We start from the raw sequence: 18,499 nt of genomic DNA, 5'->3' as shown, positions 1-18,499 counted from the left end.
TTCTCTTCTCTGGGAGATGCCTGTTTGAGAACCCAGCAACACATTAAAAGGTGTGTCAAGAACTGTGGTGGGGTCTGAGACCTTACCCTACTTTCAAACTAAGAAATTAGCTTTCCAGCTTTGTAGATGTGGCAGAAGACACAAGATTCCTGGGTCAGAGACAAAACACTTTGTTGATAGCGGGTAGCATGAGCTAGCTCCATGCTTGCGTTGGTTCACCTGATCTCCCAAAGATCCCGTAGAAGTGATGCGGAGGCACCTGGCTGTGTGCTGTGCACACAGTGGGTTTGTGTCACAGTGGAGGGTCCCCAAGCTTAGGAACTCCCCAGTCTTATGATGGGGCCCTTAGCAAACCTACCCAACCTCTGTCCTAGAATAGAACATTCTTATTATCATAGTCAGGAAACAAATCTGCTGGCAACAGCTAGGGAGACCCTGTCTTTGTGTTCCAAGGGTGTTTATACAGACATCCCTGGAAAGATAGTTTGTACCAAAAGCTGGTACAGGAAGATAGTTTGTAACAAAAGCTGGTACAGGATGTGCAGAAACATCATGAATCATCTCCCCAGAGGGATGAACTTTTGTCTGTCCCATTCTCAACATGGAACTGGGCAAAGATCAAAGGATGGAATGCTGAAAGATTACTGATGTTTTAACTATGTTTGAAAAGATAAATATTTTATAACAGTGAGGACAATGTCCTTTTTAAGATTCCTTTCTGGTAGGTTGCATAGCAGTTAAGAGAGCAGGCTCTGGAACACAGGGTCCCATACCCAGCTCTGAGCACCAATGGCGCTGAGCACTTGAAATGTGGCCAGTCTGAATTGAAATGTACTCTAAGTGTAAAACACACAACTGATTCTGAAGATTGAAAACTAAAAGTTCTAAGTGAGATACCTCATTAATACCTTTTGCATTTGATTGCATGTTGAAATGATAATATTTTGGGTATATTGGGTTAAATAAGTTATTTATAAATTAATTTGCTTATAAATATGCTTCATATATTTTTTAATGTGGCTATTAGAAAATTTAGGTTGGCATATGTGGGTCACATTTCCACTGAACAGTTCTACTGTAGAGCCAGATTGTGTAAGGTTGAATCCTGGCTCTGCCTCTTTTTACTGTGCTACTTTGGGGAAATTACTTAAACTCTCTGTGGCTCTGTTTCTTCCTGTAAAATATAGTTATTAATAATATCTAAGATATAAGTTTATTGTGTTGACTGAATCAAGACATGGAAAACATGTAGAAAAGTGCCAGCATTTAACACGTGTTAACTGCTGATGTTATTAATGTGCCACAGGAATTCAAAACTTATAAATAGGAAGACTTACTATGATAGAAGTGGTTCTATATTTATGGAACTCCTAAAACTATTCTTAATTGGATATTTACAAAATTATGTATTTTTAATGGAAAATATAAAATACTATAGTAAAGTTTTATAAAAATCATCTTAGAGCCCAGAAAGGAAATTTGAAGAGGCAAATTTGTCGTATACTTGAAAAAAATTTTTTTATTAAGGTATAATTGATTTACAACGTTGGACTGGTTTCTGCTCTACAGTAATGTGACCTAGTCAACTGTATATACACACTTTTTCTCATATTATCTTCCACTGTGTTCTGTCTGAAGAGATTGGATATAGTTCCCTGTGCTATATAGTAGAATCTTATTTGCTTATCCATTCTAAATGTAATAGTTTGCATCTGCTAACCCCAAACTCCCAGTCCATCCCACTCCCTCTCCCACCATGGCAACCACAAGATTTTTCTTTTCTCTATGTCTGTGAGTCTGTTTCTGTTTTGTAGATTGTGCCATATTTTAAATTCCACATATAAGTGATATCATGTACTATGTGTTTTTTCTCTTTATCTACATTTCTCTTTCTCTACATTTCTCTTTCTCTACATTTTCACTACGTAGTGTGAAAATCTCCAGTTGCATCCATTTTGCTGCAAATGGCATTATTTCATTATTTTTTCTGGCTGAGTAGTATTCCACTGAATATATGTACAGCATTTTAATCCATGTATCTGTTGATGGACATTTAGATTGTTTCCATGTCTTGGCTATTGTGAATAGTGCTGCAATGAATATTAGAGTGCATTTATCTTTTTGAAAGAAGTTCTGTCCAGATATATGCCCAGGAGTAGGATTGCTGGATCATATGGTAGTTCTGTATTTAGTTTTCTGAGGTACCTCCATACTGTTTTTCATAGTGGTTATAACAATTTACATACCCGCCAGCAGCATAGGAGGTTTCCCTTTTCTCCATACAAATCCTCTAGCATTTGTATCCTGCATCTTTTTTACCAGATTCATTGATGAGCTCTAATAGTTTTCTGGTACCCTCTTTAGGATTTTCTAGGTGTCATATTCTTTAAAAAAAAAACCAAACAAACCTACATTGTGACGACTATTGTGACAACTATTGAAGCAAAGTTGATGCAAAATGATCCCCTTTTGAATAAGGTTTTTCTTTTTCTTTTTAAAAAAATTGATGTATAGTTGATTTACAATGTTGTATTAATTTCTGCCCCATAACAAAATGATTTGGAGATACTCTTTTTAAAAATACTATTTTCCATTATGGTTTATCATTGGGTATTGAATATAGTTGCCTGTGCTGTACAGTAGGATATTATTGTTTATCCAATCTATATATGATAGTTTTCATCTGCTAATCCCAAACTCCTAGCTCATCCCTGCCCCCACCCACTCCTAGGCAACCAGAATCTGTTCTCTGTGTCTCTGAGTCTAAGTGTATTTCTGTTCTGTAGATAGGTTCATTTATACCATATTTTAGATTCCACATATAAGTGATATCATATGGTTTCTATCTCTTTCTGATTTACTTCACTTAGTATGATAATCTCTAGTTGCATGAGTAAGGTTTTTCTAAATTTAATTTTCTTTAAATAATTCTTGTGTTTTTGCTTGCTGTGTTAACAGTATTGTTAAATTTTCAACTGCAAAGCCTTTCTCCATTGTAATTGGTATTGTTCTTTCTATCTGATATTGTGTGACTTAGGCACTATGTATCATAATTTAGGAGCCAAGTTCTAAACGACTGTATGAAAGTATTTTCAAAGAAGTTCAAAATTAATTGCTATAGTAGGGATATTGTTTACATGATTAAAATTTAACCAGATGTTTCAATAATTGAAAAAAAGATCTTTATGCAAAAAAATTCAGTCTGGTACTTTCAGTAGCTGAGGATAGTGAATAGGTCACTTCAGATGTTCGGATCCTCTCTTTCCTTGCTATGAAATGTCATCTTATTCCTGTAATTCAGGATCATATACTTTCCTCATCCTTATATTTTGCTTATTTGACAATTATTTCCACATTGACTATACAAAATTATAATTTCAAAACTTTTTTAAAACTTGGGGTATAGTTAGTATACAATATAGAATTAGTTTCGGATGCATGGCAAAATGATTTTTTTTTCAAGTTATATATCATTATACATTATTATAGAGTATTGAGTATAATTCCCTGTGCTGTATAGTAAATCCTTGTTGCCTACCTATTTTACTTACGGTAGGTTGTGTCTGTTAATCCCATACTTGATTTGTTCTAATAAGTAGATTTTTTCATTTTATATTTAGAAAAAATGACGTAGAGAATTTGTCGGGGTTTTTTAAAAACAGACTCTAAGAGAAGGCCACTCTTCTGGGGTATTGTTCATTAGCTCTGCTTTGTGGGTTGTACACAGAAAAGTAATAATGCTGAAAAAAATAGCTTCCATTTATCAACACGTATTATCTATCCAGACTTGGACATATAGGAACTTTGCGCATTACCTTTAATGACTTGCGAAACAGATGTACTCGTTTTACAGATAAAGAAGTAGAGATTCAGGTTAAATAGCTTCCCCAGATTCACACAGAGGCACAGCAGTGATTGGAATTTTGGGCTAGTTGGTTGCACAGCCTGTCTACACTGGCCAGTCTACCATGCTTCCAAGTTCAAGTTCAATTTATGCATTTGTTCGTGTCATAAGAGCCTGAGAAAAAATTCTTAACTTCCGGTTTTCCTTTTGCTTTTTTGTAATATATATGAGCATTATCAGAGTAATTCACTCATTTACCTTCCGTTTGATGTGTGTGCAAGATACTATGCTAGGAATAAGGTAGTTTATCATGAATCAATACCAATTCTGTGAAGGTGGTTATAGGAGTTCAGGGGAAGCAGATGAGAGAGAAGTAGGTCCTGAATGGAGATTCCCTAGAACAAGAAGCATTTGAGCTGGGCTTGAGCAGTGGGTAGGGCTTGATAGGTGTTAATAACAGGGGAGGCTTCCAGGGGGTCACTGCAGCCTGAGCAAAGGCTGAGAAGATGGAAGGCATGTTGGGTTCTTCCAAGTAGATTTTTTTTTTTTAATTTTAAGTATATTTAGGAGTTCCCGTCATGGCTCAGTGGTAATGAATCCAACTAGGAACCATGAGGTTGCGGGTTCAATCACTGGCCTCGTGCAGTGGGTTAAGGATCTGGCATTGCTGTGAGCTGTGGTGTAGGTTGCAGACGTGGCTCAGATCCCGCGTTGCTGTGGCTCTGGCGTAGGCTGATGGCTACGTCTCTGATTAGACCCCCTAGCCTGGGAACCTCCATATGCCATGGGAGTGGCCCTAGAAAAGGCAAAAAAGACCAAAAAAAAAAAATACATATATATATTTAATTAATAATGCTGTATTAGTTTCTGGTGTACAGCAAAATGGTTCAGTTATACACATATGTTGTTTTTCATAATCTTTTCCATTATAAGTTTTTATAAGATATTGAATATAGTTGCCTGTGCTTTACAGTAAGTAGGACCTTGTTGTTCATCTGTTTTATGTATAGAAGTTTGTATCTACTAATCCTAAACTCCTAATTTATCCTTCCCCCACCCCTTTTCCCCTTTGGTAACCATAAGTTTGTTTTCTATGTCTGTGAGTCTGTTTCTATTTTGCAAATAAGATCATTTGTATCATATTTTAGATTCCACATGTAAGTGATATGGTATTTGTCTTTGTCTTCACTTGACATGGTAATCTCTGGATTTAGCCATGTTGCTACAAGTGGCATTATTTCATTCCTTTTATGGCTGAGCAATATTCCAGTGTATATATGTACCACATCTTCTTTATCCAGTCCTCTGTCGATGGACATTTAGGTTGCCTCCATGTCTTGGCTATTGTAAATAGTGCTGCAGTGAACATTGGGGTGCATGTATCTTTTCAAATTATAGTCTTCTCTGGATATGTGCCCAGGAGTGGGATTGTGGGATCATATAGTACCTCTATTGTTGGTTTTTAAAGGAACCTTCATACAGTTTCCCACAGTGGCTGTACATTTGCATTCCCCTCAACAGTGTACACGGGCTCCCTTTTCTCCACACCCTCTCCAGCATTTATTATATGTGGATTTTTAAATGATGGCCATTCTGTCCAGTGTGAGGTGACACCTCATTGTAGTTTGATTTGTAGTTCTCTAATAATTAGCCATGCTGAACATCTTTTCATGCACCTTTTAGCCATCTGTATGTCCTCTTTGGCGAAATGTCTGTTAAGAGTTTCTGCCTACTTTTTGATTAGGTTGGTTTGGTGTTTTGTTTATTGAAATGTACGAGCTATTTCTATATTTTGGAAATTAAGCTCTTGTCAGTTGCATCATTTGCAAATATTTTCTCCTAGTTTTTGGGTTGTCTTTTCCTTTGCTTTATGATTTCCTTTGCTGTTGAAAACCTTATAAGTTTGACCAGATCCTATTTATTTTTGCTTTTATTTCTATTGCCTTGGGAGATTCAGCTAAGAAGACATTTCTGATATACGTCAGAGAATGTTTTGCCTGTATTCTCTTCCAAAAGGTTTGTGGTATCCTGTCTTATATTTAAAGTCTTTAAGCCATTTTGAGTTCATTTTTGTGTTTAGTATGAGGGAGTGTTCTAACTTCATTGATTTACCTGCCAAGTAGGATATTTTTGCAAGGTCTACCTTGGAAGTAACTCAATCAGAAATAGAAAGAAAATCTTAATAGATATTTCTCAAAAAAAAAAGAAAGAAAGAAAGAAAGAAAGAAAGAAAGAAAGAAAGAAAGAAAAAAGGATACACAGATGGGCAACAGGCACATGAAAAAACTCAACATCGTTAATTTTCAGAGAAATGCAAGTCAAAACTACAGTGAGGTGTCACCTCACTCTGGTCAGAATAGCCATCATCAAAAAGTCTACAAACAATAAATGCTGGAGAGGGTGTGGAGAAAAAGTAATCCTCCTACACTGTTGGAACGTAAGTTGGTGCAGCCACTTTGGAGAACAGTGTGAAGGTTCCATAAAAAACCTAAAAATAGAACTATGCATATGATTCCGTGATCCCATTCCTAGGCATATATCCAGAGAAAACAATAATTTGAAAAATACATGCACATCAGTGTTCACTGCATCACTATCTAAAATAGCCAAGACATGGAAACAGTGTAAATGTCCATTGATAGATGAATGGATAAAGAAGATGCGGTACACATATACAATGGAATATTACTCAGCTGAAAAATAATGACATAATGTCATGTGCAGCAACATGGATGGACCTGGAGATTATCATACCAAGTGAAGTATGTCAGGCAAAGAAAGACAAATACCATATGATATCATTTAGCTATGTAATCTAAAAAAAAATTAAAAAGACAAACGAACTTATTTACAAAATAGAAACACAGGCATAGAAAACAAACTTATAGGAGTTCCCGTCGTGGCGCAGTGGTTAACGAATCCGACTAGGAACCATGAGGTTGCGGGTTCGGTCCCTGCCCTTGCTCAGTGGGTTAACGATCTGGCGTTGCCGTGAGCTGTGGTGTAGGTCGCAGACGCGGCTCGGATCCCGCGTTGCTGTGGCTCTGGCGTAGGCCGGTGGCTACAGCTCCGATTCAACCCCTAGCCTGGGAACCTCCATATGCCGCGGGAGCGGCCCAAGAAATAGCAACAACAACAACAACAGCAAAAATACAAAAAAAAAAAAAAAAAAAAAGAAAACAAACTTATGGTTACCAAGGAGGAAAAAGGGGGAAGGAGAGGATAAAGTAGGAGGTTGGGATGAACATGTAAATACTACTGCATGTAAAATGGATAATTAGCAAGGACCTACTCTATAGCACAGGGCACTAAACTCAATGTTCTGTAATAACCTAGAAGGGAAAAGAATCTGAAAAAAGGATATACATATTTATATACGTATTATATATATGTATATATATATAATACATATATATATATGAATCACTTTACACCTGAAACTAACATGACATTGTAAATTAACTATATTTCAATTAAAAAAAATCTGGAGTTCCCATCATGGTTCAGTGGTAACAAACCCAACTAGTATCCATGAGAATGCAGGTTCAATCCCTGGCCTCGCTCAGTGGGTTAAGGATCCAGGGTTACTGTGAACTGTGGTGTAGTTTGCAGCTCAGATCCCATGTTGCTGTGGCTGTGGTATAGGCTTGCAGCTGTAGCTCCTATTGGACCCCTAGCCTGGGAACTTCCATATGCCATAGTTGCAGCCCTAAAAGACCAAAAAAAAAAAAAAAAAAAAGAGAGAGAGAGAGAAAGAAAATCTATCTCGAGGCCAGATTTATGGAGGCTTTTGAGAAGGCTAAGGTATTTGTAGATACTGGAATTTTTCTGGAGTTCCCACTGTGGCCCAGTAGAAACAAACCTGACTGGTATCCATGAGGACTCCAGTTTGATCCCTGGCCCTCCTCAGTGTCTTGAGGATCTGATGTTGCCGTGAACTGTGGTGTACCTTGCAGATGAGGCTTGGATCTTGTCTTACTGTGACTGTGGTGTAGGCTAGCGGCTACAGCTCCGATTGGATCCCTAGCCTGGGAATTTTCATATGTTGCAGGTGTGGCCCTAAAAACCAAAATGGTAATAATAATAATTCTTCCATGTCTTACTGAAATTAAAGACTCTTAAAACTTATGATTACCAAAGGAGAAATGTTCCAGGAGGAATAAATTAGGAGGTTGGGATTAACATATACACCCTACTATGTATAAAATAATCAACAGTGACCTACCACATAGCACAGGGAAATCTAGTCAGTCCTCTATAATAACTACATGGGGAAGAATCTGAAAGGAATGGATATAAGTATATGTATAATTGATTCGCTTTGCTGTACCCCTGAAACTAACACAACATTCTAAGTCAACTATACTCCAACAGAATTTTTAAAAAATTATGATCCCTTTAAAAAAAGAGTCTTCCATGTTTCATACTCTGATATTTATCCTGAGTATTTCTCAAATTCCCATCAGTTAGGAAGCCCTGAGCTTGGAAGTGGCCCTTCCTTCTCTTCCTGTCATTCTGCATTCATTATCCCCTTGTTCTGGGTCCAGGCAGGACAGAAATCCAAATGCATATGGTCTTAGTTTCCTCAGGCTGTTGGAGTAAATTACCACAAATTTGATGGCTTACAACAGAAACTTATTTCCTCACAGTTCTGGGGGTAAAAGTCCCAAATCCACGCTGACCTATAGGGTTTTGGGGAGAATCTGTCCTTTGACTCTAAAGGGCTTCTGGTGGCTGAGTGTTCCTTGGCTTGTAGCCACATCACTGCAAGCTTTGCTCCATCTTCACTTCTCCTTCTCCTCTGTATGTTTATTTTTCCTCTTCTGTGTGTGAAATCCCACCCCCCCTCCCCCGCTTGGGTCTCATAAAAACACTTATGATGGCATGCAGATAATCCACAGTTATCTCTTTTTCTCTCTCTCTCTCTCTCTCTTTTTTTTTTTTTTTTTTTTGTTTGTTTTGTTTTGTTCTTTTAGGTCTGCACCTGTGGCATATGGAGGTTCCAGCCACTGGCCTACAGCACAGCCACAGCAATACCAGATCCAAGCTGTGTCTGTGACCAACACCGAAACTCACGGCAATGCTGGATCCTTAACCCACTGAGCAAGGTCAGGAATCGAACCCAAGTCCTCATGGGTGCTAGTCAGTTTTGTTAACCATTGAGCCACGAGAGGAAATCCCACAGTTATCTCTTCATTGCAGAATCTTTAATCACATCTCCAAAGATATTTTTTCCAAGTACAGTAATATTTACAAGTTCTAGGCATTATGACTTGCTAATGTTGTGTGGCTATTATTCAACCTGCTGCATTTGTCCACCACAGAAATCACATAGAGTGCTCTGAAGAGCTTCTCTCCCTCACTGTATTATCCTCAGCAGTATTCACTCCGCAATAGAGGTACCAGCTGTAAAGCCACTGTTGACCGAGAGCACAGTGTGTTTATGCCTCCACTTACTCAAGCACTTCAGAACAAACTGTGCTAGTTGCTGGAGAGCGAGGTCAACGGAAACCTCCACCACGGCAGGGTGACAGCCACGGTTGGAGCACGCTCAGGGGGCAATGAGAATAAAGGGGAGGGGTTCCTAATCCAGCCATGGTTGAGCCGGGGAGGCTACCACGAGGAGGTGAGATTTCATGAGATCCTGGGGAATAAGTAGAAGTTCACCAAGAAGAGGGGAAGGCAAGTTCTAAGGCAAAGCAAATTGCCTGTGCAAACACCTGGAGGTCTAGATGGGAGATTGGCCAAAGGGATAGAGCAGAGGGGATGGTGTATTCAGGCTGTTAAGAAGCCAGATGTAGGGGGACTGGTGGTTGGCTGTGCCAGAGGGGGTGGGAAGGAGGGTGGGCGAGGAGCTCCCCTCTGCTCTGTGCAGCCAGGTTTCTTCCATGGGACAGAGGACACAGGAGGGAAGGCCTGGAGACAAGATGATTCGTCTGCTTTGGGAGAGTTGTTTATTCATCCCCTAATCCATTTCTCTCTGGCCCTGGCTGGCTGTCTCTCTCTTCTCTGCTAAAAACCACCATGGCCAAGGAGAAGGCAGTATCCTTTGCCAAGTCGGCCAGCCGTTTTCTCCTCTCTCACAAAACTAGGGCACACAGCCATGAAATGATTCATATGTAAATTATCTGGAGTTAGAATCATGAATCACTTAACATAAATAATGGTAAATGACTGAATAATGTAAGTTCAGTGCAGTTCAAGACAAAAGCGATGTTCACATCCGCATCGAGAAATGTTTTCCTGGAACACGTCATCTAGAGCATTTTTACATGTGAGAAACAAAGCTGACATACGTGTTGCTTAAGAAATAGGAAGATGCTGTTCATAAAGGTTTCGGGGCCCTGTTCCGTTTTGCTTCTGAGGATTGTTTAGTTTAAAAGGTGACTTTTTCCTTCAAAGGCATTTTTACCCGGCATCATCGCATGTTGGGAAACAAAGGCTAATAGCTCCCTTGTCCCAACAAAACCCTTCACTGTGTGTGTGGAATGCGAGCCATGGTTGAGTAGCATACACTAAGCCAAGATAGTGAATAATGGTGGAGAAAATGCTGCGATACACATCTAACATTTGAAATGTAGCACTGCCCTGGTTGAACTTCCACAGTGTGTAGCCCAGAAGGCTCTCTGTTGTGTGTTTCAATGAAAAGATGACTTTGGGGAGTTCCCATCGTGGCACAGCAGAAACGAATCTGACTAGGAACCATAAGGCTGCAGGTTTGATCCCTGGCCTTGCTCAGTGGGTCAAGGATCCATCATTGCCATGAGCTGTGGTGTAGTTTGCAGATGTGGCTTGGATCCTGTGTTGCTGTGGCTGTGGTGTAGGCCAGCAGCCGTAGCTCCGATTAGACCCCTGGCCTGGGAACCTCCATATGCTGTAGTTGTGGCCCTAAAAAAAAAGCAAAAAAGAAAGAAAAAAAAGATGACTTTGGGGAGGTGTCGTCTCTCTATGGGGAAGACTCCTGTTTTAGCTCCGTTTTGAGAGTTCTTGGCATACTGGTGATGGGGATTATTTTACATAGGTCAGTCTAAATGAGCATCCCAAATAGAGCCCCTGAATAGAGGGAACTTTATAGACTCTTCTAACTTTGGGGAAACGGGGAGGAGGGAGGAGGATTGTAGTGCAAGACCCATTTGGCTTAAAATCAAAGGCCTGAAGTTCCTGTTGTGGCTCAGTGGGTTAAGAACCTGACATAGTAGCTATGAGGATGTGGGTTCAATCCTTGACCACACTCAGTGGGTTGAGGATCCAGCACTGCCACAAGCTTCGGTGTAGGTTGCAGAGGCGGCTCGGATCTGGTGTTGCCGTGGCTGTGGTGTAGACCAGCAGCTGTAGCTCTGATTGGACCCCAAACCTGCGAACTTCCATGTGCAGCAGGTGCGTTCCTAAAAGCAGAAACAAAAGGTACATCCACCCCGGCTTGTTACTGTAATTAAGGACATGGTTGGCACAGATGATTCAAAGCCTCCTAAGCAAGCATATGGATGTGGAGAGTTTATGGGGGCTTTCCTTTGTCTCTTTGGCCATGAGGGGTTGGCTGCACAGCTGCTGCTCTCGGGAGGGACCAGGGCACTGCCTGCTGCCCTAGAACTGCTGCTCTGTGACTCAGGCCTGTGGGATTGGAAGCAGGTAGCCCTGTGTCCTCCCAGCCATGAATGGTTAGGGTCTGAGACTGCTGTTCTCGCACGTCTGCCAAGTCTAGTCTAAAGCCGGTCTAAGACCTCCCGCCCTGCTCATTAATGGGCATGGGTTCTCTTTCTGGTATGAAGCCTTGACCACAAACTCCCTGTGATACTGCTTCTCATCCCCATCTTTTCAAGGAATTAGTTTCAGCTTTGCAGCTATCATTTTTGAAAAATTCCAACTCAACTTTAAAGCATCCCTCTTTGAAAGGGGATGTGGTGCAGTGCAAAAAAAGTGGACTTGGATGTCAGGAACCTAGGTTTGCATCCCCCTCAAAGGACTGTCCTAAGGATAAAGTGTTAAGACAGTGTACAGGGACCTTGCACAGCGACTGACAAGTAGTGACTAGATTTCTAAAAAATATAGTTCTTTCCTGCTTCTTTTCTTTCCACTACTTCTGTTTAGCATCTGCACTGTCATTTGCCAGCATGTATTGAGTGACTACTTGGACAAACAGTGCATTCAGCACCCAAGAAACACCGCCCACCATGTGCAGGAACTCGCAGCAGATTTTCTTTGGATGTTATTTATTCACTTGTTACTTATAACTGATATTTGTGTCTAATGTCCAAAAGCATTTGAGAGGGCTCTGAGTAAAAATACACATATATGTGAATGCATGAAGACCAGAGAGGAAACATAAATGGTATCCTGAGCTAGAGTGAAGATAATTATCTGACTGCTGTAGTGGAACACTAAACTTAGTTCTAAGACTAGTGATAACAAGGGAGGCAAAAGGGGTGGTAAGCAGGACACACGCACAGACACACAAGCATATAATGTGGATATATACATATGTGTGTATTTAGATAGCAAATGATAGCTCTTATAAGGTAACTTTCTTTTTTTTTTTTGCATTTTAGGGCTGCATCCATGGCACATGGAGGTTCCCAGGCTAGGGGTCCAATCAGAGCTACCACTGCCAACCTACACCACAACTACAGCGATGGAGAATCTGAGCCATTTCTGCGACCTACACCACAGCTCACAGCAACACCGGATCCTTAAGCCACTGAATGAAGCCAGGGATTGAACCCGCAGCCTCATGGATCCTAGTTGGGTTCGTCAACCACTGAGCCACGACGGGAACTCCTTATAAGGTAAATTTATATAAAAGTTATCTTTGGACACCTAGAGCGTGTAAGAGGGCAGTTAGCAGAACAGCTCATTTCCTAAATGCCAAACATTTTATTATTACTGTTACTGAGAATCAACAAATGTGACAATACTGAGAGATTTTGCTTCATAATAATATAGAGCAATAGGTGATGATTCACGGGTTGGTGTATTGAAAATAACTCTTTAATGCTGTGAGTAACCATTTTGCTATAGTGCTGATCCCAGCTGCATTACTTACCAGGACTGATCATCAGGTGGTCTTTCAGAGAAGTGATTGGTGTTAAAATGAGAATAAAATGAGGATAGTGGTCCCCAGGGTACTGTATGTTTCATGATTTCAGAAATAAGTGATGATAAGGAACATCCATTGGGTCAGTGATTTTGGTACTCCGTCATTTTTTTTCATGCATTTCAACATGAAAGTCAAATTCATATTGGTAATAGTTCAAAAACTAAAAATGTCTGTGGTGCTATAAGTTGTATCCCACGGGCATGCCAAGTTTCCTTATATGCCTAGTCCTTATTTCAGAGTGTTCACTGAAATGAAAAAGTGATTCCATCTGCATTACAAAGTTTTCATAGCATCATAGCATCACAGGCTCTTAAGGCGTTGGAAGTGAAGGAGAGGCAAGGAGATACAGTGGGTTTTCTGTGCTAGAGGGCATGCCGAGCCCTTCCAGAGATGTTTGAAGGATGTCTTTTCTTTTATTAGCAACCATGAGATGAGACCCTGACTTGTCCCTGTGGAAACCAGCTGGGCCAGGGTTTGGCTTGTCTCTGTTCTTTCACCGTCAGATCTGCAGCCTGTGCTGTCCTCCAGACCACAGAATGGAGCAGAGGGTTCTGTAATTTCTGACCCACCTCTCTAAACCCTTTTTGACAGGAACATCTGATTGAGAATGAAGTGTCGATACTGCGCCGAGTGAAACATCCCAATATCATCATGCTGGTGGAGGAGATGGAAACAGCTACTGAGCTCTTTCTGGTGATGGAATTAGTCAAAGTAAGAAGACTGAGAGATTTATTTTTTCTTTTCTTTTGGCCATTCTTGTGGCATGCAGAAGTTCCCAAGCCAGGAATCGAACCCAAGCCATAGCAGTGACACTTCTGGCTCCCTAACCCCCTAGGCCACCGGGGAGCTCCCATGAATAGAGAGATTTCAAGAGAGTTCAATGGTGCCAAGGCCTAAGACTTACAGTAGTCTTAAAGGACCTAATTGAAAAAGTATTTTGCTACTCTGAAACAGTCTTTATAATCTTCAGTTTTAGTAGCACTTGTGTCATTTTTTTTCATCCACTCCAGGCTGATGCACCTTCTTTGTTACTTTCATAGGATGGGCGCCATTGATGTCTTGACATGTTCTTTTATGTGTCCTTCAGGGTGGAGATCTTTTTGATGCAATTACCTCTTCAACCAAGTACACGGAGAGGGATGGCAGCGCCATGGTATATAACCTGGCCAACGCCCTCAGCTACCTCCATGCCCTCAGCATCGTGCACAGAGACATCAAGCCAGAGAACCTCTTGGTATGCCATCTCTGCCTTTTCTGTTTCAACTCAAGAGACAGTAGTCACATGCCAACAATCCTAAATAGACCATGACATGTTAAAACTCCACACCAGCCCGGCGGTAGGACACTGAGAGAATTTAAATCTAGAAAAGCAAGTCGCCGACCATAGTATGTCAGTGGATTTCTTGACTTGATGGATATTTCTGCATTTACTGTTTACCAGAGGTTAGAAAACATGTTTTCATTTACATTTTGATGTTTTAACTGGGGAAAGTACGAACAGTAGTAACTGAAGAAAGGTGAGCAGGAACATTTTTTTATGAGACAAAAAATTCGGAATAATAAATTAGGGGCAGAATTAGAGGCTTAGAGGAGCCAGAAGTAGGACCCGAGGGTTCATTTCTACACAGGACAGAGCTTTGGAAGTAATCGAGTCCACTCATCTCAGCTTTATGGCTGTGGAAATGGAGACTCAGAGATGCTAACTCTTCTCGGTTAAAAGTTCCGGTTGTCCCATTGTTCTCCAGGAGAAAGTCTTACTCTGTTAACGGCACTCAGCTTCATAATCTGGTCCCAAATTACCTTTCCAGCCTCTTCTGTTATTCTTCCCTACCCATCTGGTCAGCATGGCACTCACCTTCAAGCCACAGTTAACTCACCTCACGGTGGCCTTAATAACTAAATGTAGCTTGCTAATTGGGGCAGTCCTCGTGTCCACATTGTAGGGGAACTTTAGAGGAGGCGATTTGGGGGTTCTGCACACGCGCATCCCCCCAGACACTTGGCTTCTCCGGTTCTACCTTTCAGGGCTGAATATCATCTAATAATCATTACTGCTTGGGAAGTGAGCTTATCTGAGTCTCCAAACCCAGGTTTTCCCTAGGCCCAGGAGCCATAGAGACCTGACTTAATCAAGTAACATTACATGTTATTGTTGATGCCCATACTGCTTCTCTCCCCCAGCAACATGGCACACACGTTCATCTTGTAAGATACTGAGCAAGGCATGCCTTCTTTATATTGCTGCAGACCCCCTGGGCAGAAGCAGTCATGGCCACCTCTGGTTTCTGCTGTACCTGCCGGACTGTGGTGATTTTATCGTTTCCTTGTCTATCGTCTTCTCTAGGCTGGAAGCACCCATGAAGCGTGGTGCATTTCAGTTACTGTTACACCCCCATGTAAGCACACAGTAGATGTGGAGTGGATGGCTGGTGACTGACCACTGATGGTCACTTAGCTAGCCAGCAGTGGGCACTCAAGCACTGGTCTTCACAGCCTGCTGTCTGCTTGCAACACACAGTAATTGCTGAATGGAGTCTACACTGATGGATGGGCTTTGGGACCATCCCGAGACTTTATGCCAATTCAGATTCCCCTTTTGATAATATCCTTTGATAATTTCTAAGTGTCCACTTAAAAGTATGTGAGGGAGGAGTTCCTGTTGTGGTCGGTGATTTAAGGACCCAAGATTGTCTCTCTGAGGATGTGGGTTCGATCCCTGGCCCTGCTCGGTAGGTTAAGGATCTGGTGTTGCCATGAGCTGTGGTGTAGGTGACAGATGCTACTCAGATCTGGCATTGCTGTGGCTATGGTGTAGGCTGGCAGCTGTAGCCCTGATTCGACCCCTCGCCTGGGAATTTCCATATGCCGTAGGTTCGGCCATAAAAAGAAAATAAATGAATGAATAAATGAATGAATGAATGTGAGGGGGTTCCCTGGTGGCCTAGTGGTTAAGGATTCAGCATTGTAACTGCTGTGGTGTGGGTTGGATCCTTTACCAGGGAACATCTGCAGGCTGTGGACATGGCCAAAAAAAAAAGTATGTATGTGAGGTTTTTTACCTTCCTGTCTTCTGCCTTGAGGGAAAGTGTTTCATTTCTGTGTGTTCCTGTTAGGAAGATAACTACCACTGCCCTGTAGAACAAGATGTATTATTGGACTCTGTTTTATGAACTCTCAGGGCAAAGAGGCCAGGCCTCCAGATGGACGTGAGGGTGCTGTCCTCACTCCTGCAGACTGGCTCCTGCCCGTCACAGGCTGCAGTCTGGCAGGCCCAGGCGCCTCCACCACTGACACTGACGGAGCTTGGCCAGGGGCTTCGCAGACAGAGGTGACAAGGCTGTCCCTGGGTATGGCCAGGTGTTCAAGAGGACACCCCCTGCTCTCCACGGCCCCTCTCACCCCGGTGGCTGCAGTTACTGATGTTCCTCAAGGCCCGGTGGTTACCACGGAGCCCACACGGCAGCTCTGCCTGCCGAAGCCCAGCCAGTGGGGAAGGTGGCGGAGGCTCAGTGAACTTTCCCGTAAAGCCGAGGGTGTCCACTTCCCGGCTCCCTGATTCCACTCTCACCCCATTTCTCCTCTTTCCCTCTCACAATTTCTTAACGTCTGCAAAACCTCAGTATCTGCTACGTCCTGCTGTTCTCCTGTTACGCATCCCCGCAAGATACTGTCACGGGGATTGACGTCTCCATCAGGCCTGCCGCGTCTCAGGACGTGGCCGGGAAACTGGAAGTGAGTGCCTCGTTTAGTCCCACCTGCCCTGGATGGGGTCCCCCTGCTTGAGACCTGCCCCAGCCCCCCTGTGCTGCCCAAGGGGGGTGGGGGAGAAGATGATAAAACTGTTGTCTGGGTGAGGCTCCTGTGTGGCAGGAAGCGGCCACGGAGTCGGGTTTTGGAGACTTTCAGCTGCACAAATCTGAGTAAAATATGTGTCTGCCTTGGAGACCTAACCGGACCCCCCAGCAGATTCTAGAACGAGTCAGCATGTCGGCCTCGGCCTCAGATGAGAAAGGGCCCTTGAGGTGCTAAAAGTAAACAGCCGTGGTGACTGTCGGCCCATTGCCACTTGGAGAGGGAATTCAGTCTTTAAACAGCAGAGCATTCAGACATGGAGTTTGCAGCCCCTCCTCTGGCAGCAGCGTTATAACTTAAACCCCTGCCAGCCGCGAGGTACGGGTCGCCGTGTCAGGGAGCACAGGGGTGGCCGTTAATGCCGTGAGTTACAGCCTGGCGGTGCCCTGTCAGACTTAACTAGGAGAGACCAGTGATAAATTCCAAGTTGCCAGGCGTTCTGGGGACGGGGGAGAGGGGAGGAGGGTTGGTTTCTCATAGTTGAAGTCCTTCTAAATCATGATGTTGGCATTTTATTTAGAGGATGCACGGCCGGCCGTGCGCTTAGCCTGGGGGACCTGCGTGCCTCAGGTCTTTCCGTTTCGCATTCTCAGAGCAACTGCTGACAGCACCGCTCACTTGTGGTGGGGTGTTTGAGCAGCACAGGCCTTGGGGGCTCCCGGCAGGGCTTGTTCAGATACCACTCAGAGTCTGCATCTCGTGAGGGCTGTCAGATGGGTATCTGTCTCAGAGGGGAGGCACATTCAGTTACCTCCTCATAACTGGTGTTTTCTGAGCCTCGGTTTCCTCATCTGTGAAGTGGAGTTAACTGTTCTGTTCTCATTTGCCCAGCAGAGAGACTGTAGGAATTGGGTAAGACAGTGTTTGGGAGAATACTGGAATCTCTGGAGTCCTCTGAGGCTGTCAGTTACTGGGGAGATCTGGACTCTGCCAGAGTGGAAGGCCTTTAGGGTCCCTGTGCATCTAGTCAGCTTTCTCTCGCTCTCCTTTTTTTTTTTGTCTTTTTAGGGCCGCACCTGCAGCATATGGAAGTTCCCAGGCTAGGAGTCAAATCAGAGCTGTAGCTGCTGGCCTATACCTCAGCCACAGCAATGCGGGATCTGAGCCGCATCTGCGATCTGCACCACAGCTCACGGCAATGCCAGATCCTTAACCCATTGAGCAAGGCCAGGGATCAAACCCCTGTCCTCATGGATACTAGTTGGGTTTGTTACCGCTGAGCCACAATGGGAACTCCTAGTCACCCCTTTCTTAAAATCAGTCCCTTAAAGCAAAGCCATGTGCGTGTGTGTCAGTTTCTTTAAGCAATATCATAAATGTGTGTGGGTCAAGATTTATAGATGTATATATATTTTTCCTGCTTTGAAGAGAATCTCCAGCTAAGATTTGATATATACTTACATTCTCTTTCACATATTTGCTTCTGTGTCTAGCGTTGGGGAGAGATGAATCAGATAAAATATTATTATTTCAGGCTTGCCTACCCCTTGTGATACTTCTCTTTTGATGTTTAGCCAAGGAGTACCACTTGCCCAAACATAATTCAACGGTTATAGACTATTCAGTCCCTTTCTATTTATGCTTCTGCATCTGACTCTGAATTCCTTACAGGGGATGTGAAAAACAGGACTTCTGGGACTCCTGGGTATCTGACAACAACCCTTAAATACCCCCTAGGCATCTCTAAATTGAATGTCTAAAATAAACAC

At 42.6% G+C, this 18,499-nt stretch overlaps 1 protein-coding gene across 14 annotated transcripts in view; it reads left to right on the top strand.

The window, feature by feature from the left end:
- The window catches only part of DCLK2 (doublecortin like kinase 2), a 179,890-nt gene that overhangs the window by 132,028 nt on the left and 29,363 nt on the right, over positions 1-18,499 (top strand). For 13 of the 14 annotated variants that reach the window (XR_014812820.1, XR_014812819.1, XR_002346402.2 and 10 more), the window contains 2 exons: positions 13,530-13,649; positions 14,026-14,172. Coding sequence is in view for 10 of the 14 variants with exons in the window: in XM_084972726.1 (XP_084828852.1) it covers positions 13,530-13,649; positions 14,026-14,172 (267 nt within the window). In the remaining 4 variants the exon portion in view is untranslated. Of the gene's footprint in view, positions 1-13,529; positions 13,650-14,025; positions 15,220-15,671; positions 15,846-18,499 lie in introns of those variants that run through there. The other variant, XR_014812821.1, reaches the window with a different exon arrangement.

Source organism: Sus scrofa, chromosome 8, assembly GCF_054392235.1.
Source record: "Sus scrofa isolate SSC_HxYL_T2T_F1_AM1 chromosome 8, Sscrofa_HxYL_maternal_Yorkshire_Landrace_v2.0, whole genome shotgun sequence".
NCBI lineage: Eukaryota > Metazoa > Chordata > Mammalia > Artiodactyla > Suidae > Sus > Sus scrofa.
The sequence above is the reverse complement of the archived record's forward strand: the minus strand, read 5'-3'. Positions and strand labels throughout refer to the sequence as shown.